General features: G+C 41.3%; 1 protein-coding gene across 1 annotated transcript in view; it reads right to left on the reverse strand.

Moving 5' to 3' along the window:
- RAB31 (RAB31, member RAS oncogene family) overlaps positions 1-27551 on the reverse strand; it is a 266550-nt gene that overhangs the window by 62431 nt on the left and 176568 nt on the right. The window contains exons 4-5 of the mRNA XM_049900176.1: positions 18710-18781; positions 15139-15245 (exon numbers count right to left, since the gene is read on the reverse strand). Of these exons, the coding sequence (XP_049756133.1) occupies positions 15139-15245; positions 18710-18781 (179 nt within the window). The remainder of the gene's footprint in view (positions 1-15138; positions 15246-18709; positions 18782-27551) is intronic.

Raw genomic sequence — 27551 nt, forward strand, 5'->3', positions numbered from 1 at the left:
AATAATGGAGTACCAATACCGGTTCCTCAGTTGTGACAAATGTAAGAGGTTAACAAGGGGGAAAATGGGTGGGGGGTATAGTGAGACTCTCTGTACTATTTTTGTAACTTTTCTATAAATATAAATTATTCTAAAATTAAAAGTATTTAAAAAAATTTTTAAATCATGCAGAACCCCTCTGGATCCTCCCCCCTCCCCACATATCCCCCTTCACCAAATGTAGATATGGACACAAACAACCCTCTAATTTCCACCAGCCCACAATACACACATCCACATTCATACTCACACTCTCATAAAATCCTCTCTGGGGCCAAAAAATTGGTTCAAGAGATTCAAGACCACAGCACATTACCAAGACTTGTAATAAAGCTGTCATAATATAGTCAGCGTAGTGCTGGTATAGGACAGATAACCAAGCCAAAGGAACAGAATAGAGAGTCCCAGAACAGCCCCTGCCTATACGACACTTGATATGGGATTGGGATGGTTTGCAGATCACTGAGGAAAGAGTGGACTCTACAGGCAATGATGCTGAGACAATTGGATATCTATATGGGAAAAACTGGGCAACATATATAATAATCAACTCCAAGTTATATAAAGACAGGTGGAAAAAACAAAACTATAAAGCTTTTAAAAGATAATTAATATAAGAGAATATCTTAATAATCTTGAGGGTATGCAAAAACTTCTTAAACAAGACTTCTTTCCAATTAAAAAAAAAACCTATAAAAGAAAAAAATGATAAATTCTGTTACACAGAACTGGGGATTTCTGAGGATGAAAAGACAACATAAAGAGTAAAAAGATAAGATAACTTTTAAGAAGATATTCTCAACACATATATATACAACAAACAGCATTAAATACATATATATATATTTAAATCCTAAGAATAAACAAGATTAAACAATCCAAAAGAAAAACAATGGCCATAGAATTAAACAGGCACTTCACAAAAGATGAAACTTGAATGACCAATAAATATATGAAAAGATGCCAACTTTATCAGTAATTTAGGAAATGCAAACTGAAATAACTATCAGATATCACTACACACAGACCCCTGATGGCACAGTGGTTAAAAGCTACAGGTGCTAATCAAAAGGTCAGCAGTTTGAATCCACCAGCTGCTCCTTGGAACCCATTCGGGGCAGTTCTCCTCTACCTATAAGGGTCACTATGAATCAGAATCGACTTGACAGCAACAGCTTTGGTTCTGGTTTTTGTTATCACTATGCACCCTAAATTTTGACAATACTAAGACTCTGCAAGGCCGTAGAGCCACAGGAATTCTCACTCTATCGGTATCCACTGCAGAAAACATCAGCATTACCTAGTAAAACTGAGTGTGTACACACTGTCACTCAGCAGTTAAACCTTAGCTACCTACCCGAGTCTAAAGAAATGCTTACACATGGCACTATGAGACATGTACGAGAACGTTCAAGATGCAATGTTCATGATAATGTCAACCAGAAATAACCCCAATATCCGTCAATAGTGAGTGAATACAGTGTTACACTCATAAAATGGAACCGTATACAGCAATGAAAACGTGCAAACTACAGCTAAACATTTATGAATCTCGTAAGCATGCTGAGCATGAAAAACAAGTTGTCATATAACACACACAGTGTTATTCCATTTACATCCATATCAAGGTGCAAAAGAGTTGAAACCAAACCATCTATTGTTCAAAAATGCAAACATGAGTAGTAAAGCGTAAGGAAAAGCAAAGAAATGATTACTACACAAGTCAGGTTAGTGGTTCCTTCTGGTAGGACAGAGGGTATACCATTGGGGAGCGAGGCTTCCTGGCATAGCTACGTGGCTGTTCACTGAATTACCATGTTATTCTTCAAAATACGCGTCAACTTTTTATATAGTCTCCTTTAGGGATATTTCATAATTAAAAAGAGAGAGAGATTCCAGATGCCTTCCCGTGGCCCTCTGGGGCGCTCAACTTTCTGTTCCTTCTCTCTGGCTTCAATAACAGCATGCAGACACAGGCCCAGCTACCTGCACATTATCAGAAGGAAAAACACAGGGAGACACGTCTCCGCGTGCACACACACACACACAGCACAGGCTCTGCTCTTCTTGTCTCATATAAAGAGAATGCTATGTGCATTTTAATACTTGCCATGATAATTCCAAGCCTTTTGATGGCTTTTGCTGTGCATTAGCTTTTGTGCTTCCACAATTTGGAGTAACCTGTATTTTTATTTTCCAAATTGTTATTTGGTGTGTATAAATGTTATACCCATTTTTGGCCCACTATCAAGATTGGAATGAGTTTTGGAGTTGCATGTAAGGAAGGAAAGCAATTTAATTTATGCACTCTTAGTAAAAATACACATTTCCAAATATATTTTTTAATCTCCTAAAAGCTTCAACTTTACCCCCAAAATTAAAACAATTCTAGGAGATGTCTGACGGTTTCCAACTTGGTTGGTGTGCACTGCAGGAAGCTGTGGAAGGGACACAGGCTACAAATTCCAACTCCCACCCCAGTTTCTAACTCTAGATTACACAGGACATTTCATGAGTTGCTTACCTTGCTGAAGAACCTAGAATGGTTCTCACAGCCTAACTCAAGGTTGACAAATAGGTTTCATCTCTTTACTGGCCGTGGCTCCTAGAGGCCACAACGCCTACCATAGGTATGGGAGAAGAGGATGTACGAGACACAAGTGTCAGATGTTTGCTATCTTGGCCCAGCACATCAAACCCAAACACTCGGGACACTTTGAAGGCCATTCATAAACTGTCCCCATACCACCCAGCTATCTTTTCCACCACTCCCCAAAGCAAATGATCAGGTAGATATTTTTAATGACTCCTTCCCCCAGAACACACTTTCACTCTCACCTCCATGCCTTGCCCATTGTTTTCCCACTTCCTGGAATTTCTTCCTACCTTTTTCCATCTCTCCAAACTATAAAAAAAAAAAAACCAAACTATACTTATCCTTAAAAGCCCAGCTTGTGACTCATCTCATCCATAAGCCTTTTCAAATCGTTCTAGTTTACAATGGACTTTCCCTTTCCTGGATCCTTTTTTCATTTCTGGACCACACCATACCATTTGGAACTTTTTTCTTGGACTTGCCATAGTACTTTGCTGAACACAAAAGAATCACCAAAAATTATTTGCTAATAAAATAAATGAAAATAGGACAAATTCCCTTTCTCCTACCCCACCCTATGGAGTACAGCCAGATGCTCTTTTCTTGTAGTACAACCTCTATTCCAGGAAAAAGTTCTTGGTTCACCAGCAGCAACCCCACCAATCTCAATGTTTCCTATAGAGATAAGAGGGCACACACAGTCCCTGAGTATCTCCTGTTGTGTTTATGAAGGATGGGAGAGAGGCTGGGAAAAGGAAGCCAGAGACAGGAGAGACATTCCCAGATCACTGCCCCTCACCCCTGAGTATAGAAGGTTCTCCCCATGCACCCACCCCTAATCTGCATCATCCTTTTTTTTGGGTAATTTCCCACTGCTACCACTTGCAAGATGAAATGAATTAAGCCCAAGGGACCTTCTAACACCACTTCTCCTATATGATTCCTCCCTTACCCTTTCCACTTTACTCACAGCCCTAAGGATGCCAGTGATGGGTGAAATCCCAAAGAAAAGCCAACAGGAGACACCTGAGCCTGAAGAGCAGGTCCATGTCCAAACGAGCAAAGACAGGCAGGAAGAACTCGAAATTTGGAGAGACCAAAGAGGATCTGTGTACAGAGTCAAGACTTCAAAATCAGGAAAAGATGATTAAGCAAAGAAAACACATAACTGGAACCTGCTATGGGGAAGCGGTGGGGTGGGAGTAATCTCTCTCAAGAAATTGCTTGCACTGGCTTCAGGTCAAGGCTGATGCAGGAAATGTGAAGGGGGCTAATTCTAGAATAAGGGTCAGGGGCTGGATATCCTTTTCTTCCTCCAACCCTGATGCTTGGAGGATCCTGCCCCCATTGCCAATTAAAGCAGATGGTTTCTGAAACACCCAGCACACCTTGCACCTGCACACCCTTTTCACCAAAGTGCCACTGCCAGGTGACCCTAACACCTTGCCCAAGCCAAAGGCAACCAAGCGTACGCTGGATATAACAGAATCCAACCACCTAGGGGGTGGCTGGGCATCAGATGGTGGCCAAAAGGGGAGTTTCATATTAATTAGATGGTGGCAAACCAACCCAATCACATCTTTTCTCATGATGATTATCAATGTGAGATGCAAAAGAGAGGGAGGCAGAAAGTATCCGGAACTCTTCTGAAGGCATGACAAGATGGTGGGTCAGTGGTGCTACTTCTGGATCCTGAAGGAAGATGAGCTACTGCTTCTGCTCTCCATGAGGCCTGGAGGGTATACAAAAGGCCCAGACACGGCGGCCTGCAGTCAGGGTACCTGGACTCATCCCTACCACAAACTTTTTCATCTAAGGCAATGCTTTTTCCAAGTACAGTCTTTGGACTACTTGTAAGAGAATCACTTAGCAAAATGCATGTATTCCCAGGCTCACCCTACCTGCTGAATCAGAATCTCTGAAGCTGGACCCTGGAACCGGAATTTTTAACAAGTGCTTCAAGTTATTTTTATATACACAAAACTTTTAAAACCACAGAACCAGGGTTACCTCTTGCTCTTCTCTTTTCAAGACTTGTTTACCTAATACTTCTGCTAGGCCTAGGACAAGTTGTGGAGTTTCGGGCTGGCTCCTGAGACTCTTTGAGGAGAAACCTTCTTTTCCATCTAGATCCCGGGTCAAACCTGTTCTCCTTACAGCCACCTGAAACATTGAATTGGCGCACTCTCCTCCGATGCACTTCTTCACTGAGAAGAACGCAAGAGGGACAGGAAAAGAAGGAAAGTAACATCCACTTACTACACGCAAGCCCAGGACAGCGTCCTCCACATACATTCTGACCAATTCCAGTTTGCTTCCACTCATCCAGAAACTAACCCTCACTGAATGCTCAATAATTTGAGGACAGGGAGATTTCGTTTACAATTGTTCAAGACATTCAGGAAAACCTCTCACCAAAATCGGGTTAAATAAATCCAAACTCCCAGTACCCAGTGCCGTCGAGTCGATTCCAACTCATAGCGACCCTATAGGACAGAGTAGAACTTAGAATTTCCAAGGAGTGCCTGGAGGATTCGAACCGCCGACCCTTTGGTTAGCAACCATAGCACTTAACCACTACGCCACCAGGGTTTCCATAAATCCAAACTAGAGGTCCTGAACTTACCTGACCAGATGTCTTTGAACACTGTTCATTCTAGATAGTGTTGTCAGACCTTTATATCACCTTCTGGAACATTCCGGACATGAAACACACTGACTTGCTGAGTGGGCACCTCCTCTGCCAAGCACTTCTGCACACAAATGGCTCAAGTGGGTTGAGTCAAGTTCAAATAGTTAATTCCACTTAAATTTCAGTACACGCTCAAAATATGTCAGGCACAGCTCCTCTTAAGAATTTACACCCTTACACAGCGAAAGACTGTTAGGTGAGACCAGTTCCCACACATACACACATGCCCCAATTTATATTCTGTCCCTCTCCAACCCCCAAATGAAAAATAAAAGATAGTCTTCTGGTAATTACAGGACAGCAAAGTGTTTTAGAACTAGAGTAAAAGATCAAGCCCTGAATAAGGTCTGGGCCTTAGAGATTTGGCTAACTCTCCAGAAAACTCGTGCCAGCAGGCAGAATCTGGAGCAGCCAGACTGGTTGGTTAGGAAAGTGATTTCACTGCCATGAAAGGTGCCAACAATCAGGGACACAGGTCCTATCATTTATCAGACTATTCTTGTATAGTAGGGGACAGTTTATACTCTGGGCAAGGATCAGCACATCAGGCTTCCTCTTTCCCAATGGAAGTTTTTAATATAGTTATCTTGTTTTTCTTTTATAAACTAGGTGTGCAGGGGATGGTTTCATTCATCATTTAGCCCAAGGTGTTTACAAAACTTTAGTCAGTCACATGCTCCTTCACAGCTTTTTTCCATATACATATATAATATATATAATATACACACGTATATTTAGTATACCACTGCTCAGATATTTACTTATTGTTTTACCTAAACCACCTTCTTGTTCATTGAAATTTTTCCTGAGATCACTGTGGATTTACATGCAGTTACAGGAAATAATACTGGGATATCCCTTGTATACTTTGCCTACTTTTCCCAAACAGTAACAGTTTGCCAAACTGTAGTATAATATCACAAACAAGATACTGACATTGATATACTTCATCTATCTTATTCAGATTTCCCCAGTTTTCATATACAAGTGTTTACATATTAAGTTCTATACAAATTTTCTCCCTTCTTCCCTACCCATTCCCATTACCTGGTAATCCCTGGTAACTACTAATCTTTCATCTTGATAAAAAAAAAAATAGATGTGCTTATTCTAGATATTTGATAAAAGTGAAATCATATATATGTGTGTATATACATATCGACAGCAGTGGGTTTTTTAAATATATATATATTTATATTTGGTCTGGCTTATTTCACTTAGCATAATGTTATCAAGGTTCATCTACGTAGTAGCATGTATCAAAACTGAATTCCTTTTTATAGCTGAATAATACTCCATTGTATGCATATACCCAACCCAGTGCCGTCGAGTTGATTCTGACTCATAGTGACCCTACAGGACAGGGTAGGATTGCCCCACAGAGTTTCCAAGGAGCGCCTGGTGGATTCGAACAGCTAACCCTTTGGTTAGCAGCCGTAGCACTTAACCACTATGCATATATCCACATTTATTTATCTATCTGTTGACATTTGGGCTGTTTTTACCTTTTAGCTATTGCGAATAATGCTGCAATGAACATTGGTGCACATGCTTGTACACCCAATGGAATTCCAGTCTGTTTGAGTTCACTGCTTTCAATTATTTTGGGTGTACACCTAGGAGTGTCATATAAGTGTATGTTTAACATTTTGAGGTAACTGTTTTGAGTAAACTGTTCTCCACAGTGGCTGCACCATTCTACATTCCCACAACAAGGCACAAGGGTACAATTTCTTCACATCATCGGAAGACTTCTTATTTTCTGTATTTGTTTGTTTGTTTACCACAGCCATCCTAGTGGGCACGAAGTGGTATCTCATTGTGATTTTCATTTACGTTTACCTAATGACTAATGACGTTGGGCATCTTTTCATATACCTGTTGGTTATTTGCATATCTTCTGTGGAGAACTGTCTTTCAAGTCTTTTGCTATTTTTAAACTGGTTTGTAAGCCTTTTTGCTGTTGAGTTTTAAGAGCTCTTTATATATGTCTGGATATTGAACCCTTATCTTATACATGGTTTCTAAATATTTTCTCCCATTCTGTAGGTTGTCTTTTCACTTTGTTGATAATGTCCCCTGATGCATAAAAGCGTTTTTTTTTTTTTAATTTTTATTGTGCTTTAAGTGAAAGCTTACAAATAAGTCGGACTCTCATACGAAAATTTATAAACACCTTGCTGTATTATATTCTTAATGGCTCTCCCCTAACGAGACAGCACACTCCTTCCCTCCTCTATTTCTTTTTGTGTCCATTCGGCCAGCTTCTGACCCTCTCTACCCTCTCATCTCCCCTTCAGAAGATGCCAACATAGTCTCATGTGTCTCCTTGATCCAAGAAGCTCATTCTTCACCAGTATGATTTTCTGTCCCATAGCCCAGTCCAATCCCTGTCTGAAGAGTTAGCTTCAAGAATGGTTCCTGTCCTGGGCTAACAGAAGGTCTGGGGACCATGACCTCTGGGGTCATTCTAGTCTCAGTCAGACCATTAAGTCCAGTCTTTTTACGAGAATTTGGGATCTGCATCCCACTGCTCTCCTGCTCCCTCAGGGGTTCTCTGTTGTGTTCCCTGTCAGGGTAGTCATCAGTTGCAGCCAGGCACCATCTAGTTCTTCTGGTCTCAGGCTGATGTAGTCTCTGGTTTATGTGGCCCTTTCTGTCTCTTTGGCTCATAATTACTCTGTGTCTTTGGTGCTCTTCATTCTCCTTTCCTCCAGGTGGGTGGAGACCAATTGATGCATCTTAGATGGCTGCTTGCTAAAAAGCTTTTAATTTTGATAAAGTCTAGTTTCTCTATTTTTTTCCCTCATTCTATACAACTTCATCACCTGTGTAGGTTCATGTATCCACAATCACAGATAAGGTTTTGAGTAGTTCCATCACCAAAAGGATCCCTTGGGTCCCCTTTTGTAACCATACTCACTCTCCTTCCCCTTCTCCCTTCCAACCCTAAATCCTGGCAATCATTGATCTGTTCTCCATTTCTAAAATGTTTTCATTTCAAAACTGGTGTATAAATGAAATCATACAGTGTGAAACCTTTTGGAATTAGCTTTTTTCACTCAGTATAATTCACCGGAGATTCATCCAAGTTGTGTGTGTCAATAGTTTGCTTCTTTTTATTGCTTGTAGTATTCTGTGGTATGAATTACCCACAGTCTGTTTAACCATTCTCTTGTTGAAGGACATCCGGAGTTCCAGTTTTGGGAATCTAAGAGCTCTCTGAAAGCTGATGTGAAGAGCGTGAATAAAATAAAGCTGCTATGACCATTCATGTGCAGGCTTCTGTGTGAACATAGGTTTTCATATCTCTGGGATAAATTTCCAAGAATGTAACTGCTGGCTCTTATGGTACTTGCATGTTTAGTTTTATAAGAAAATGCCAAACTATTTTCTAGGATGGCTATACCATTTTACATTCCCACCAGCACTGTATGAGTGATCCAGTTTTTCCACAGCCTCCCAGGATTAGTACTGTCATTCTTTTTCATTTTAGCCATTCTGATAGGAGGTTTTAACACGTATTTCCATAAGGAAACATCTTTTCATGTCCTTTTCACCATCTAGATATTGTCTTGAGTGAAATGTCTGTTCATGTCTTTTGCCCATTTTAGAATCAGATTGTTGTTTACTGTTAAGTTTTGGGAGAGTTCTTTATATAGTCTAGATACTAGTCCTTTATCAGACGTGTGGTTTGCAAATATTTTCTCTCAGTCTGCAGCTTACCTTTTATTCTATTCACATGGGCTTTCAGGGGCAAACATATTTAATTTTCATGAGGTTCAATTAATCAGTTTTTCCTCATATGGATCATGGTTTTGCTGTCAAGTCTAAGAACTTTTTACCTAGTCCTGGATCCTGAGAATTTTTTTGTATATATTTTCTAAAAGTTTTAGAGCTTTACTTTTTACATTTAGTCTACAATTCATTATAAGTTCTTTGTTGTATAAAGCGTGAGGATTAGGTCAAGGTTTTTTTGTTTGCCCATATGTTTTGTGTGTGTGTGTGTGTGTCGTTGTTTTAGGTTTAGTTTTTTTTTTGCCTATGGTTGTCTAATCACCCCAGCACCATTTGTTGAAAAGGCTAGCCTTTCTCCATTGAATTACTTTTGCATCTTTGTCAAAAATCCGTTGAACATATTTGTAAAGGCTAATTTCTGGGCTCTCTATTCTGCCTCATTGATCTATATATCCATCTCACTACCAATAGGTGGGTTTACCAAAACCACACTGTCTTTATTACTGTATTGTACTGTACTACATAGCCAATCAATCAACCAACCAGTTGCTGTTGAGTCGATTTCAACTCATGGCCAACACCATGTATTACAGAATAGAACTGTGCTTCACAGAGTTTGAGAAGGTTTCTTTTGGAAGCAGATCACCAGGCTTTTTTTTCTGAGCAGCCTCTGGGTGGGTTTGAACCGCCAACCTTTCAGTTAGTAGTTGAGCATTTAACCATTTGCACCACCTAGGGACTCCTTATAGCTGTACAGTAAGCCTTGATATAGGGTAGAATGATTCTTCCCACTTTATTCTTCTTTGTAAAAATTGTTTTAGCTATTCCAGTACCTGTGTCTTTCCATATATATTTTAGAATGAGCTTGTTTATGTTATGAAGGTGTTTTGTAGCTATGATTAACATTTGCAGCAAGTTGACTTTAAGTAAAGGAGATTGCCCTAAATAATGTGGATGAGCCTCATCTGATCAACTGAAGGCCTTAAGAGCAAAAACTGAGGTTTCTGAGAGAAAAAGAAAATCTGCCTCAAGACTGTAACAGGAATTCTGCTGAGTTTCCAGCCTGCTGGCCTGCTCTACAGGTTTTGGACTCATGACTGCAATATCAATTCTTACAGGAATTTCCAGACTTTACTTACAGAATTTGGACTTGCCAGCCCCCACAACTGCATGAATTAGTTACTTAAAGTAAATCATAACATAACCTTGCATATATAAAAGCCTAAGGAATTCAGTAAAAGGCTACTAGAGCTAGTAAGTTCTGCAAGGTTGCAGGAAACAAGATCAACACACAAAAACCACTTGTATTTCTGTACACTAGCAATAAATGAACAATCCATAAATGAAATTAAAAAAAAAATCCCATTCAAAATAACCTCGAGAAGAATCAAATACTTAGGAATAACTTTAATAAAATAATGTAAAACTTCCATGTTGCAAACTATAAAACATTGCCGAAAGAAATTGAAGAAGACCTAAATAAATGGAAAGATATCTCAAGTCCATGGACTGGAAGACTAAATATTGTTAAGATGGAAATCACTGTCCAAATTGGTCTAAAGACTCAACACGATTCCTATTAAAATCCCAGTTTCCTTTTTTTTTTTTTTGCAGAAATTGTCGAGCTGATCCTAAAATTGATATGAAAATACAAGGGACTCAGAATAGCCAAAGCAATCTTGAAAAAGGACTAAGTTGGAGGACTTACAATTCCTGATTTCAAATGTAGAAGCTATAGGAATCAATACTATAGCTATACTATACCACCTAACCAACTATACTGCCACAACCACCTATACTGACACCACCACCTATATGGCTTCTACCACCTATATGTCCTCCACCACCTGTACTACCACCCCCACCTGTACTACCACCCCCACCTATACTGCCACCACCACCTATATGTCCTCCACCACCTGTACTACCACCCCCACCTATACTGCCACCCCCACCTGTACTACCACCACCACCACCTATGCTACCACCACTGCCTATACTGCCACCATCACCTATATTACCACCACCTATACTGCCACCACCAGCTGTACTACCACCACCACCTGTAGTGCCAGTACCACCTATACTACCACCACCACCACCTATACTGTCACCACCTATACAGCCTCCACCACCTATACCACCACCACCACCTAGGCCGCCGCCACCACCTATGCTGCCGCCACCACCTATACTGCCATCATCACGTGTATCGCCACTACCACCTACACTACCACTGCCACCTCTACTGACACTACCACCTCTACTACCACCACCATGTGTACTACCACCAGCACCTCTACTGCCACCACCTCCTATACTATCACCACCACCTATACTACCACCAATACCTCTACTGCCACCACCACCTGTACTACCACCACTCGTACTACCACCACCTCTACTAGCAGCATCTACACTGCCACTACAATGTGGTACTGGCATAAGGGCAGACCAATGAAGAGAATTAAGAGCCCCAAAATACGGCTGTACACTTATGGTCAACTGATTTTCAACAAAGTGCCAAAAAATTCAAAAGGAAGGAACAGTCTTTTCCACAGATGTTGCTGGGGCAATGAGATATCCATATACAAAAGATGAATGTGGACCCATATCTCACACCATACACAAAAATTGATCATAGCCCTAAATGCAAGCACTAAAACTATGAAACTCTTAGAAGAAAACACACGAGTAAATCTTCGTGATCTTGAGTAAGCAATCACTTGAACACAAGAGATCAAAGGAAAAAATTGATAAACTGGATATTAAGCTTTTGCACTTCAAGAGGCGCAATCAAGACAGTGAAAACACAACCCACAGAATGGGAGAAAATACTTGTAAATCAAGTATCGGGTAAGGAACTTGTATCTATGATACATAAAGAAAACTTACAACTCAGTAATATATAGACAAATAACCCAATGAAAAAATGGGCAAAGTATCTGAAGATACATTTCTCCCAGGAAGATTTACACATGACCAATAAACACAAATGCATTAGTTATCAGGAAAATGCAAATCAAAAGCATAATGAGACACAACTTCACGTCTATTAGGATGACTATAATAAGAAGATAGATAATAAGTGTTAGTAAGGATGTGGTCCCTGGTGGTGCGGTGGTTAGAGCAATCAACTGCTAACCAAAAGGTCAGTGGTTTGAAATCACCAGCAGCTCCACAGGAGAAAGATGTGGCAGTCTGCTTCCATAGAGTTTTACAGCCTTGGAAACCCTACAGGGTTGCTGTGAGTTGGAATCAACTCAACGGCAGTGGATTTGGTACATTGCTAATGGGTATGTAAAACGGTGCAGCCACTTTGGAAAACCATTTGGCAGTTTCTTAAATTGGTAAACACATGACCCAGGAATGTCACTCTTTGGTAAATTCCCTAGAAAAATTAAAATATATATTGACAAAAAATCTGTACGTAAATGTCCATAGCAGCATTTTCCATAATAGCCAAAAAGTAGAAACAATTCAAATGTCCACCAAAAGACAAACAGATAAACAAAATGTGGCATAACCATACAATGGAATATTATTCAGCAATAAAAAGGCATGAAGTATTAATTCATGCTACAACATGGATGAACTTCAAAAATATCATGTTAAGTGAAAAAGCCAATCACAAAAGATCACATATTGTAGGATTCCATTTATACACAATGTCCAGAAAAGGCGAGTCTACAGAGAGAAAAAGTGGATTGTGGTTGCCTGGGGTTGGAAGGCAGGTAGTAAATGGTAATGAGGTCTGTCACAGCGTCAAAATGTTCTAGAATCAGATGTGGTGATGAATGTACAACTATGTAAATATACTCTAATTCACTGAACTGTACACTTAAAATGGGTGACTTTCATGGCTTATAAATTCTATCTCAATAAAATACAGCGAAACCTGGGAGCACTGGAACTTGCTGGGACTTCTTTATTTTTCTGGAGCTCAAAAGTGTTCTGCCTTTAACAGGGTGCAGTCACCACTTTTCTAGCCTCTCTAAAAAAAAAAAAAAAACCTGCCTTATACAGGTTCCAGCTTTTGCAGGTTTTACTGTACATTAAATGATTAAAAATAAAAAATTTACCAGCAGCAAGCAGTCTTTCTCATTGGCCTAGCCAGAGGTCTGAAGAAGAACTGCAAGGGGAGTCATTTCCTCACTGTGTAATTCAGTAACAAGTACTATCTAATTCTGTGTGTAACAGAAGATACATATTCCAGACTTAAAACCACAATTGTGGGATCTCAAGGCCAAACTGGAAGAGAAAGGATATTACCCAGAGATCCTGGACTCACGGGACAGTGGCCACATGACATCACCACTGGAAATAGTAGCTGGAAGTGACCTTGGAATTGGGGCTGATAGGGGTGGAGGGAGTAGTGAATTTATGGCTAGAAGTGAGATGGATGGATTATGTTAGCTGGGGCGTGTGGCAAACTGTATAAATAGGAATAAGCTGAGCATGGCTGATGAGAATGCTGTTCTGATGCACAAAAGGTCAATTTCACCCTGAGAAATGGCGTGTCTTCAGGTGCTGGTAGCCAGGCCAACACGTCCCAGACACGTTTGTCTGGTCAGGCTGTGCCCCTCCAGGAACTGCCCCTCTTCAAGACTGCCCAGCCTCCCATACTCGTGGTTCTGGTGGGAAAATGATCTTGTAGACCCATACCCACACCCTTGGCCACAGATACCTGGTCACAGGGTAGGCAAGTCCTCCATCCAGGTCAATCTCTCTCCAGAACATATCATATACTAAAGCTAAAGGCAGTTCTGTTTTACACCAAGTGGATACCAATATCCTTCTGACTAATTACTTTTTTGGCTGAAATTTATTTCAGTTGGGTTTCAGTTCCATGTAACCAAGAGCCCTAACTAGCACCACTCAAGTTGAAATCATTTTCCGTTTAAATTCTAGTACATCAGCACTCCCAAAATACACAAGGCTTACGTCCACTGGAAGTTGCACCTTTACTGCAATTAGTGTTAGATGACAGGCCCTTCTCTCAGCAAGCACAGGCTACCCCTCACCCCACCCCCGCCAATGACAAAAGCTGGAGCAATTCTGCTGGGAACAATAGACGAGCAAGCTATTTTAGGATTACGGTAAAGAAAGTAGATATCTGAATTAAGTTCAGCCCCCAGAAAAACAAATGATTATGTGGTGTTTATTGATGTTATTATAAACCAACATAATGTAATTTGATATAAAGCTTTTGAAATCCCAAAGAAACAGAGCAATTTGTCAAGTGCCATGTTAAGAATTTTTACTAGACCCATTTTCATTGCTTATTTAGCTCTGGTTTAATCATATTTGGATTAGCAAAACCTAAAGCATGATGTTGCTGTCTTTATGAAAATCGACAATTGGAATTTCTGAGAATGAAATTAACTATGGAGATAACATAAAATCACTACTTCCTTTTTTATAACATTTATTTAGTAAAAGACCTAAGTGTTAAGAATTATAAATCTCCTTACCACAGGAAAGTGTTATTAAAATGGTGATACTAGTGATATAACAATTATGAAAAAGGTAACAATAAAAACAATAAAGCAATCTAGCCCATAACTCCATTATGATTTGATTTTAATATTGACTAAATCTCCTTACCACATGAAAGTGTTATTAAAATGGTGATACTAGTAATATAGCAATTATGAAAAAGGTAGCAATAAAAACAATAAAGCAATCTAGTCCATAACTCCATTATGATTTGATTTTAATATTGATTAAATCTCCTTACCACATGAAAGTGTTATTAAAATGGTGATACTAGTAATACAGCAATTATGAAAACGGTAACAATAAAAACAATAAAGCAATCTAGCCCATAACTCCATTATGATTTGATTTTAATATTGATTACTTTATGGATAGGAATTTGCATTTCCCTACCATTTTGCCTTAATTCTACTGTGGCTAAAGAAATGCCACATTGACTAGTACAAGTGAGCGGTTATCTATTAAATTATCACGATGAAAGCAGACTTAAAGACACCGGCAAGACAGCTTTTCACACTTCACCCTTCAGGGACAGAGGACAGGGACACAAGGCAATGCTTACAGGGCCTCTTACCTAATATCTGACAGGTCACACTTGTTCCCAGCAATAGCCATTACAATGTTTTCTGGACCATGTTCTTTCAGTTCCTTAACCCATTTCTTCAAGGTATGAAATGAATCCTAAATCAAAAGTGTAAATGAATTATTGGAAAGACCAGTCAGTACAATCCTTCAACCAAGTAGAAACACAAAACCAATACAATTTAGTAGCGAAATAAATTTTCAGAGGATTCATTTAGATTAACATACTATATTGGCATAAAACTTAACATTAACTAGGTCATACTTCATTTCACCACCTGTTATTATCGAGTCGCTTCCGACTCATAGTGACACTATGGGACAGAGTAGAACTGCCCCATAGGGCTTCCAAGGCTGTAAATACGGAAACAGACTGCCACATCTTTCTCCTGTGGAGTGGCTAGTGGGTTTGAACTGCTGACCTTTCGGTTAAGCCAAGCACTTAACCACTACTCCACCAGGGCTCCTAAGTTACACTTAAATAACCTATAAAAGATTACTTTTCTAAAATTAAAACTTGAGCAAGTTAAGACAATCGTATTAGTTTTATAACATTGATTTCCAATTATACCCTTGACTCTGCATAGGAAGATAACAGGACTAAGAGAATGTTCTAATTTTCAGGAAAGAAAGAAATACACACACACACACTTTTGAGTCCTGTTTTCCTTTCTGCCTTTCACTCACAACCTTCCTTCAAGAAACAAGTGGAAGCATACATTACATTTAGGCAGGAAAAAAAAAACCAAACCCATTCCCACTGAGGCGACTGCGCCACTAGGCAGAAGTGGTCAGGAATTCATGGATGGTAACAGTGTGGGTCATTAAACTAAGGGTCTTGTGCACTGAGTCAGCACTGCCAAGCAAAAAGTTAATTCAATTTACATGGGTGGGAAAAAGAATGTCAGCAAACCACTGCAGTTATTTGTCGATGGATACCCTAAAGCCTCAATTTGATAACCTAAAAATATACTCATATAGTGTATACACAAACACACACGTCTTATTTATCTATATACACATAAACATTACCCTGGGCATTTTAAGTAGAGTGACTGAAATGCAAATAGAAATGAAGTATTACAAAACTCACAGAACTTGAAAATAATTTTCCTTTTCTTAAAAAAAGCTGACATTCTTGAGAATAGCGCTAGCAGATGCGGCCTGGTCTCTACAAATAGACAGTTGATTTTAAAAATAGATGGCCATTGTTGTTTATTTATTTTAGCATATACTTCTGAGATGTTTCCTTACAAGGAGGGAAAATAAACTCAATGTATATATATTTTTTTATAGTGTTCACTAACCCTGACCGCTGTACTAGGAGACATCATTCCAGGCTAGTGGCAAGACGCTAGCACTGACATCTCTGCTTCGGTTCCTGCTCACACAGGATCACCACACATGGCACCTTAACTCTAACAGGCTCTGCTCACACAGATCACCACACATGGCACTTTAACTCTGACAGGGCTCTGCTCACACAGATCACCACACACGGCACCTTAACTCTGACAGGGCTCTGCTCACACAGATCACCACACACGGCACCTTAACTCTGACAGGGCTCTGCTCACACAGATCACCACACATGGCACCTTAACTCTGACAGGGCTCTGCTCACACAGATCACCACACAGGGCACCTTAACTCTGACAGGGCTCTGCTCACACAGGATCAACACACAGGGCACCTTAACTCTGACAGGGCTCTGCTCACACAGATCACCACACATGGCACCTTAACTCTGACAGGGCTCTGTTCACACAGATCACCACACAGGGCACCTTAACTCTGACAGGGCTCTGCTCACACAGATCACCACATATGGCACCTTAAATCTAACAGGGCTCTGCTCACACAGATCACCACAGACAGCACCTTAACTCTAACAGGGCTCTGCTCACACAGCATCACCACACATGGCACCTTAACTCTAACAGGGCTCTGCTCACACAGCATCACCACACAGGGCACCTTAACACTAACAGGGCTCTGCTCACACAGGATCACCACACAGGGCACCTTAACTCGGACAGGGCTCTGCTCACACAGATCACCACACATGGCACCTTAACTCTGACAGGGCTCTGCTCACACAGATCACCACACACGGCACCTTAACTCTGACAGGGCTCTGCTCACACAGATCACCACACACGGCACCTTAACTCTGTCAGGGCTCTGCTCACACAGCATCACCACACATGGCACCTTAAATCTAACAGGGCTCTGCTCACACAGCATCACCACACACGGCACCTTAACTCTGACAGGGCTCTGCTCACACAGATCACCACACAGGGCACCTTAACTCTGACAGGGCTCTGCTCACACAGGATCACCACACACGGCACCTTAACTCTGACAGGGCTCTGCTCACACAGATCACCACACAGGGCACCTTAACTCTGACAGGGCTCTGCTCACACAGGATCAACGCAAGGCACCTTAACTCTGACAGGGCTCTGCTCACACAGATCACCACACAGGGCACCTTAACTCTGACAGGGCTCTGTTCACACAGATCACCACACAGGGCACCTTAACTCTGACAGGGCTCTGCTCACACAGATCACCACACAGGGCACCTTAACTCTGACAGGGCTCTGCTCACACAGGATCAACGCAAGGCACCTTAACTCTGACAGGGCTCTGCTCACACAGGATCACCACACAGGGCACCTTAACTCTGACAGGGCTCTGCTCACACAGATCACCACACAGGGCACCTTAACTCTGACAGGGCTCTGCTCACACAGATCACCACATATGGCACCTTAACTCTGACAGGGCTCTGCTCACACAGATCACCACACAGGGCACCTTAACTCTGACAGGGCTCTGCTCACACAGGATCACCACACATGGCACCTTAACTCTGACAGGGCTCTGCTCACACAGATCACCACACATGGCACCTTAACTCTGACAGGGCTCTGTTCACACAGATCACCACACAGGGCACCTTAACTCTGACAGGGCTCTGCTCACACAGATCACCACATATGGCACCTTAACTCTGACAGGGCTCTGCTCACACAGATCACCACACAGCACCTTAACTCTGACAGGGCTCTGCTCACACAGCATCACCACACATGGCATCTTAACTCTGACAGGGCTCTGCTCACACAGATCACCACATATGGCACCTTAACTCTGACTGGGCTCTGCTCACACAGATCACCACACAGGGCACCTTAACTCTAACAGGGCTCTGCTCACACAGCATCACCACACATGGCACCTTAACTCTGACAGGGCTCTGCTCACACAGAATCACCAGACAGGGCACCTTTACTCCAACAGAGCTCTGCTCACACAGCATCACCACACATGGCACCTTAATTCTGACAGGGCTCTGCTGACACAGGATCACCACATACAGCACCTTAACTCTAACAGGGCTCTGCTCACACAGGATCACCACACATGGCACCTTAACTCTGACAGGGCTCTGCTCACACAGGATCACCATACACGGCACCTTAACTCTAACAGGGCTCAGCTCACACAGGATCACCACACATGGCACCTCAACTCTAACAGGGCTCTCTTACCTGTTTGGTAATGTCATATACAATGACAGCTGCAGCAGACCCTCGATAGTACATGGGAGCCAGTGAATGAAACTGTTACAAGAACAATGACGAGCGTGAGGCCAAAGTGAACATATTTTTTACAATTCCAAATTAAATATACAATTTTTATCCCACATCATCTCTTTAAGGCCTTTATAAATTCCCCTATTATTTTCTCAGAGTTTACATTAAAAAATAACGTTTTCTCCCCAAGTATACACACGGTTTATAGGCCACGAAATCTACTCACAGGCAAAGGCCAAAAATAAATTTTATTTCACATGTTGCGGTTCTGTGAGTTTTCCTTTCTCTGCTGCTCATCACTTCTCTAATACAGGCAGTCCTCGGGTTATGAACATCCGACTTACAGAGGACTCATGGTTGCCCTTTAACTTTATGTAAATTTGCCCTGACTTTGAAATGATTGAACGACCCCTGCTCATAATATTCATCACAATCATCTTCACTTGCTGCATGTGCAGCTTTTAAACCACTGAAAAGGCTTCAAGTCTTTTCTTGTACTAACCAAAAACCAAAACTGTTGCCATCAAGTCGATTCTAACTCACAGCAACCCTACAGGACAGAGGAGAACTACCCCACAGGGCTTCCAAAAAGTGGCTGGTGAATTTGAATTGCCGACCTTTTAGTTAGCAGCTGAGCTCTTAACCACTGCACCACCAGGGCTCCTTTTGCACTAAACCAAAAAAAACAAAAAACCCCCGCTGCCCTCAAGTCAAATCCAACTCTTAGCGACCCTATAGGAGAGAGGAGAACTGCTCCATAGGGTTTCCAAGGAATGGCTGGTGGATTCAAACTGCCAACCTTTTGATTAGCAACCGAGCTCTTAATCACCGCCCCATCAGGGCTCCCTTGCACTAAGGTAAGGCTTAAAAAGAACCATACACACCTGTCCTGACTTACCTACAAATTCAGCCTAATGACTTAAAGACACAGTCAGGAATGTCACCCGGGACAAGCCTGTATGACTGACGCAGAGCAATCCCTCATTAGGATTATACAGCAGAAAGAAAGAAAGATGTACGCCAAGGTAAGGAGAATAGGGCGCTGGCAAAGATCACAAAGTCTACTGAGCCAGGAATGGGGAACGCTGCAGCAAAGGTGGCCTTAGCCAGCACTGGCCCTTAGGTCCGGGTGGCCGCCATCTCTCTATGCACAACTTCCATGCCTACCTAAGGTCCCCAGATGACCAGACGCTTCATCCCAAATGTTAACAAAGCAGTGTAACTGGTCACGAGTCATTTATCCCCAGACAAGATGGATAGTTATCCTGAGAATACAAACTTTATATAGATTTTGGAGAAGTGTTTTGTCTCAATTTGCACCCTTTTTTTTTTAATTAAAAAAATATGTTGGAGAGGTTTTGAAAGTCACTAAGAAAAAGATAATCAGCTCAACAAAAAAATGGACAAAGCGTATATACAGATAAATCACACAGGAAGAAATACAAATTTTGTATTTTAATATTTAATAAATATTTTAAACACATTCAATTGTAATAAAAGAAACGGAAATAGAAACAATGGTAGGGTACTTATTAATTTAACAAATATTAAAAACGACTTATAGCATCCAGTGTTGGTATGGATCTGAGAAGCAAGGCACTCTCATACACTACACAGGAGTGTATCCTAATACTATTCCTCAAAGCTACTGTTGGTAATACTAACCAAAAGTTGACATGTGCATACCTTTTCACCCAGCAATTCCATTTATAGGAATATATACTGGAGTGGACATCACACACAAACAAGGATACTCATCCATATACCCAAAACCAAACCAAACCCACTGCTATAGAGTAGATTCCGACTCATAATGACCCTATAGGACAGAGTAGAACTGCCCTATAGAGCTTCCAAGGCGCGCCTGGTGGATTCAAAGTGACGACCTTTTGGTTAGCAGCTGTAGCTCTTAACCACTATGCCACCAGGGTTTCCCTCATCCACATAGGGAGAAAAATTTGAGAACAAGTTAAAGGTCTGCCACAGGAATTGACTCATAATATATGTATAAAGTAGAATATTCCACAACCACTACAATGATGAGGATTTTGATTGGCAGGTACAGTTGTCTCTGACATACTGTTAAACGAAAAACTAGTCTCTAAGCAGTAATCGGCTTGACGGCACTGGGTTTTTTGAAGCAGTGTACTAAAAAGCACAGCATAATTTAGGGTAAAATGTATATAAATGTGTGTTGTGCAGGTATAAAATAATGTTCTTCAAAACGTCAATGGTGAGATGTCTAGTGATTTTACATTTTCCTTATAAGAGTTTAATATAATAAACATTGTATAAATTTTTATAATAAGTTTTAGGTAAAATCATTTTTAAGAAAAAAAAATGCAGCGACTTTTATTGGGGATTTAGGGGAGGGAAGCCGAAGAAAGATGTAGCAGCTGCTTCTGGAAAGATTACAGCCTTGGAACCCTATGGGGCGGTTCTATTCTGTCCTACGGGGTCACTAGGAATCTAAATTGACTCCACAGCAATGGGTTTGGCTTTGGTTTGGTACAGGGAGGGAACAGGAAGTGAAGGAGTGGAGAATCCTGAAGTTTCTCTGGCCAACAAGAGAACAAAAAGTCATTCATTCTTATTTCTCACAAAATATTTGTCATTGTGTAAATGCTTGCCAAATTAAAATGATCATATTTGGAAGTTTTGAGCGCATCTGTTCCCTAGGTTTCCTTTTTATCACACACCAGTGTGACGGGTAACAGGCTACCCTTCACCACTCTACTTCCCTCTATGCAAGTCTCCATCTTGAAGAGGAATTACTCTGGAGTCTCTGTGGGTCTCAAAAAGTAGAGGGCCTGGTGAAGCTCAGGATGACCAGAGGAGTTCAACAGCTGGTCTGTGCAAAGGCAGAATACGACAAAGGGCCATGAGCCGCTGTTCTCCTCTGCCCAGGGAACTCGTGCACACCCACTCACCACGTGTGCCTCCGTACTCACTGGCTGCACAACACTGCATGCCTGCCCGTGAACACGTGCACACCCGTTCACCACGTGTGCCTCTATGCCCACTGACTGCCCAACACTGCCTGTGTGCCCGTGAACACCTGACCCCCCACTCACCATGTGCGCCTCCATACCCACTGACTGCCCAACACTGCCTGTGTGCCGGTGAACGCCTGATCCCCCGTTCACCACGTGTGCCTCCATACCCACTGACTGCCCAACACTGCCTATTTTTTTTAATAATTTTTATTGTGCTTTAAGTGAAAGTTTACAAATCAAGTCAGTCTCTCACATATAAACTTATATACACCTTACTACATACTCCCATTAACTCTCCCCCTAATGAGTCAGCCCGCTCCCTCCTTCCAGTCTCTCCTTTCATGACAGTTTTGCCAGTTTCTAACCCTCTCTACCCTCCCATCTCCCCTCTAGACAAGAGATGCCAACACTGTCTCAAGTGTCCACCTGATACAAGAAGCTCACTCCTCATCAGCATCTCTCTCCAACCCATTGTCCAGTCCAATCCATGTCTGATGAGTTGGCTTCGGGAATGGTTCCTGTCCTGGGCCAACAGAAGGTTTGGGGACCATGACCGCCGGGATTGTTCTAGTCTCAGTCAGATCATTAAGTCTGGTGTTTTTGTGAGAATTTGGGGTCTGCATCCCACTGCCCTCCTGCTCCCTCAGGGGTTCTCTGTTGTGCTCCCTGTCAGGGCAGTCATCGGTTGTGGCCAGGCACCATCTAGTTCTTCTGGTCTCAGGATGATGTAAGTCTCTGGTTCATGTGGCCTTTTCTGTCTCTTGGGTTCATAATTATCTTGTGACCTTGGTGTTCTTCATTCTCCTTTGATCCAGGTGGGTTGAGACCAATTGATGCATCTTAGATGGCCACTTGTTATCATTTAAGACCCCAGACGCCACACTTCAAAGTGGGATGCAGAATGTTTTCTTAATAGAATTTATTTTGCCAATTGACTTAGATGTGCCCTGAAGCCATAGTCCCCAAACCCCCGCCCTTGCTCCGTTGACCTTCGAAGCATTCAGTTTATCCAGGAAACTTCTTTGCTTTTGGTCCAGTCCAGTTGAGCTGACCTTCCCTGTATTGAGTGTTGTCCTTCCCTTCACCTAAAGTAGTTCTTATCTACTAACTAATCAGTAAATAACCCTCTCCCACCCTCCCTCCCTCCCCACTCTGGTAACCACAAAAGAATGTGTTCTTCTCAGTTTAAACTATTTCTCAAGATCTTATAATAGTGGTCTTACACAATATTTGTCCTTTTGCATCTAATTTCACTCAGCATAATGCCTTCCAGGTTCCTCCATGTTATGAAATGTTTCACAGATTCGTCATTGTTCTTTATCGATGCGTAGTATTCCATTGTGTAAATATTCCATAATTTATTTATCCATTCATCCGTTGATGGACACCTCGGTTGCTTCCAGCTTTTTGCTATTGTAAACAGTGCTGCAATAAACATGGGTGTGCATGTATCTGTTCGTGTAAAGGCTCTTATTTCTCTAGGATATATGCCGAGGAGTGGGATTTCTGGGTTGTATGGTAGTTCTATTTCTAACTTTTTAAGAAAACGCCAGAGAGATTTCCAAAGTGGTTGTGCCATTTTATATTCCCACCAGCAGTGTATGAGTTCCAATCTCTCCGCAGCCTCTCCAACATTTATTATTTTGTGTTTTTTGGATTAATACCAGCCTTGTTGGAGTGAGATGGAATCTCATCGTAGTTTTAATTTGCATTTCTCTAACGGCTAATGATTGAGAGCATTTCTTCATGTATCTGTTACCTGCCTGAATATCTTCTTTCGTGAAGTGCGTGTTCATATCCTTTGCCCACTTTTTAATTGGGTTGCTTGCCTTTTTGTGGTTGAGTTTTAACAGGATCATATAGATTTTAGAGATCAGGCGCTGGTAGGAGATGTCATAGCTGAAAATTTTTTCCCAATTTGTAGGTGGTCTTTTTAATCTTTTGGTGAAGCCTTTAGATGAGCATAGGTGTTTGATTTTTAGGAGCTCCCAGTTATCTGGTTTCTCTTCATCTTTTTTGGTGATGTTTTGTATTCTGTTTATGCCTTGTATTAGGGCTCCTAACATTGTCCCTATTTTTTCTTCCATGATCTTTATCGTTTTAGTCTTTATGTTTAGGTCTTTGATCCACTTGGAGTTAGTTTTTGTGCATGGTGTGAGGTATGGGTCCTGTTTCATTTTTTTTTGCAAATGGATATCCAGTTATGCCAGCAGCATTTGTTAAAAAGACTATCTTTTCCCCAATTAACCGACACTGGGCCTTTGTCAAATATCAGCCGCTCATATGTGGATGGATTTATATCTGGGTTCTCAATTCTGTTCCATTGGTCTATGTGCCTGTTGTTGTACCAGTACCAGGGTGTTTTGACTACTGTGGCTGTATAATATGTCTAAACACATGTAGAGTGAGGCCTCCCACTTTCTTCTTCTTTTTCAGTAATGCTTTACTTATCCGGGGCTTCTTTCCCTTCCATATTAAGTTGGTGATTTGTTTCTCCATCACATAAAAAAATGTTGTTGGAATTTGGATTGGAAGTGCATTGTATATATAGATGGCTTTTGGTAGAACAGACATTTTTACTATATTAAGTCTTCCTATCCATGAGCAAGGTATGTTTTTCCACTTATGTAGGTCCCTTTTAGTTTCTTGCACTAGTACTTTGTAGTTTTCTTTGTATAGGTCTTTTACATCTTTGGTAAGATTTATTCCTAAGTATTTTATCTTCTTGGAACACTGCCTATTTTTAACCCACCCTTTGGTGACTGACTGCTCACATGTAGAAAACAAAATCAGAATTCTTGCCCAAAGGGAGGAAAAAGCAATGCATTTATGAAACATTCCTGTTTTGCTAAGGCTAGGGAATGCATCTAAAGTGTCCTTCTAGCCCAATTATACAAATTGCCTACTTTAAAAACATAAACCTCCATATATCCACTTTATCAGCCAAAGGAGAAGAGTCAGTAGAAAATTTATCTTCAAAAATCAAGACCCATGTAGACTCAAGCACAAAAAGTAGGAAATAGTGTACATATTCTACGACAGAGTTCATTTCTATCTCCGAGGACACAAACTGAATCTAAAATGGTCACTGGTGTGCAGGTCTCATGAATTATTGAATGGATTTTTGTATATGATGCATTACTCATTATTTTCTTCCTCTAAATGGAATCACTTTGAAATAAATCTGTTGGTGAAGCCATTTAAAAGACTTTACTGCCAGAGACTTGGGTGTTTTAATGAGTTAAAAGTTCACATCTGGGTTCCAAAACCCAATAATGCATTGACCAAAGGATAATATTTGTGAAGGACAAAAAGATAAAGCACTTCTAGCCTTCAATGTATACACCATCCTCCATACGAATATAATGCAAAGGCACCACAATTAGTCTTAACACCCCACAGGACATAATTCAATAACTGTGGGGAAATAAGTCTGATGGAGCACTCACAGAAAAGATTCTTCTAGAAATAAAGTTCACAATCACAGGACCTTGAAATAACTACGTTTTTTTTTTTTTTTCAATCTCACCTTGAAAGGTTATTTAAAAATTCATATAACAGATGCCAATTCAAAATCCCTTTTTCCCTAACTCTGCAACAAAGTATCCATAAGGCCAAATTAAAAAACTAAAGTGTTCAGATAACTCTCAGATGTCATTTAATTACTCAGAAAAACTCAGGGAATTGTATAAAGCTCATTTGCCTCCCCTGACAAAAAATAAATAATAGCTGGGTCTGTCTTCATGTGTGTGATTGTTTATTTCCTAATTGCTGTACGCCTACATGGTAAAGGGCAAGGGAATGGCCTCCTTCAAGCACTCAGAGCTACTTAGGCTTCTCAGAGCTCACAGATGGATGCCAGCCTTGCCACCACCTCCAGCAACTGGAAGAAGGATAAATGGGTACAATCTTTCTGGGAAGCAACTGAAGGCTGTATTTCAAAAGTCTTGAAAAATGTTCATACACTTTGACTCAACAATTCTGCTTTTTAAAGCAAATAATCAGAGATGGTCACAGAGTAACCAGATTTACTCTAGAACTATTATTTATGCTGGAAAGTTGGAAACAGCTTCAATGTCTAACAATTGGGGAACGGAAACAAGTTTTGGCTTAGTCACGTATTGGGTAGCAATTAAACTTAAGTTTTCGAAGAATTTTAAATGGTATGTAAGACAAGGAGGCAGAGTGGTTTCTCCCCAGTGGAGCCCTGGGTGCTGAATGTGTTTTTTGGAAAAGAGGTTTCCTGGCCAAATAATTTTGAGAAACACTGCATATAATAAGCTCTTCTATAAGTTTCCAAAGAATTATTAGTACATTAAAATAGATAAAGAAACCTATCTATTTTAGCTTTAATTCAGAATTTCCTTTTTTTTTTATTATTATTATTACTTTTTTCAAGTTATGTTAACATCTGGGGACCTACTATGGAGCACTGATGGTGTAGTGGTTGAGAGTTTGGCTGCTAACCAAAAGACTGGCAGTTCAAATCCACCAGCCACTGCTTGGAAACCCTACGGGGCAGTTCTGCTCTGTCCTACAGGGTCACTATGAGTTGGAATCAACTAGATGGCAACATGTGTTTTGATTTTAGGGACCTACTGGGAGCCCTGGTGGCACAGTGGTTAAAAGCTACAGCTGCTAACCAAAAGGTTGGTGGTTTAAATCTACTATTTGCTTCTTGGGAGAATAATGTGGCAGTCTGCTTCCTCGAAGATTACAGCCTTGGAAACCCTATAGGGCAGTCCTACTCTGTCCTATAGGGTTGCTGTGAGTTGGAATCGACTGGATGGCAGTGGGTTTGGTTTTTGGTTTTGGGAGGGACCTATTGTGCTCAGAACCCACCTTAGAGGCACAGTATGAAGAGAACGAGACTGAAGAATATTGGTTCTCATACTTTGTAAAACGAGGGGTAGAGGTGGGGGTAAGGTCAGCAGTGGCAGTAAGGTGTTTCCCCAGCTCTGTGATTCAATGACTATACTCATGGCCAAGGAACATCAGGCTTCTGGACGGAACCTACTCCCCTCGCCCGGCTCCTGATCCTGTTGAATATCTGACCTGTAACACAAGCCTCCCTTGTGTGTACCTTGTGTGCACACACATGTACACACACACACGTATACACACACACACACACACACTACCGAGCAGCACAGTGAAAGGCATTATTCCAGGAAACCTCCTAACTCCCCAGACCACCCAGTATGCTTGAGGCAAAATTTCTTAAAGGCAGGTAGGTGCGTGGCATCATAAATTCCACAGCAGCACAGTGCTACGTGTCAAGAAGGGGGGAGGGGCAATAAACTAGGTATCCAACCCTCAGAGGCTCCCTCGAGGCTCTGCTTCCACATCCTCTGCCCTGGGGCCTGGGATGAGCAGGGGTTGCTCATACACTGTGATGTTTCAGAGAACACGCTGCCCTGGTGAATGCCACTGACGTAGCCACGGGCATCAACGCTGACCTCTGGCCTTTCTCGGGGCCAGGGCACAGTCAGAAGCCCTCACCCTCCCACGGAGCACTGTGGCCATGGAGAGTCAGGGGCAGAAGCCAAGACATGCCCAGAGGCCATCAGGATTCCAACAGAGGGAAGTGGTAGGAGAAAACGCCCGACATTCCCAACATGCTCAGCTGGCAAAAGTTGAATGGAAAAATTCTTTGCCTAATGTTCTTTCATGCCATTCAGAGGAATGTTTCCAATTTATGCACAGACTCTATCCACACAAAAGCAGAGGGCCTTTTTTTTTTTTTATGGATTCTTTCAGTTAATGTGCTTGTTTTTTTTTAATTGTACTTTAGATGAAGG

The sequence above is a fragment of the Elephas maximus genome, chromosome 11 (assembly GCF_024166365.1).
Source record: "Elephas maximus indicus isolate mEleMax1 chromosome 11, mEleMax1 primary haplotype, whole genome shotgun sequence".
Taxonomy (NCBI): domain Eukaryota; kingdom Metazoa; phylum Chordata; class Mammalia; order Proboscidea; family Elephantidae; genus Elephas; species Elephas maximus.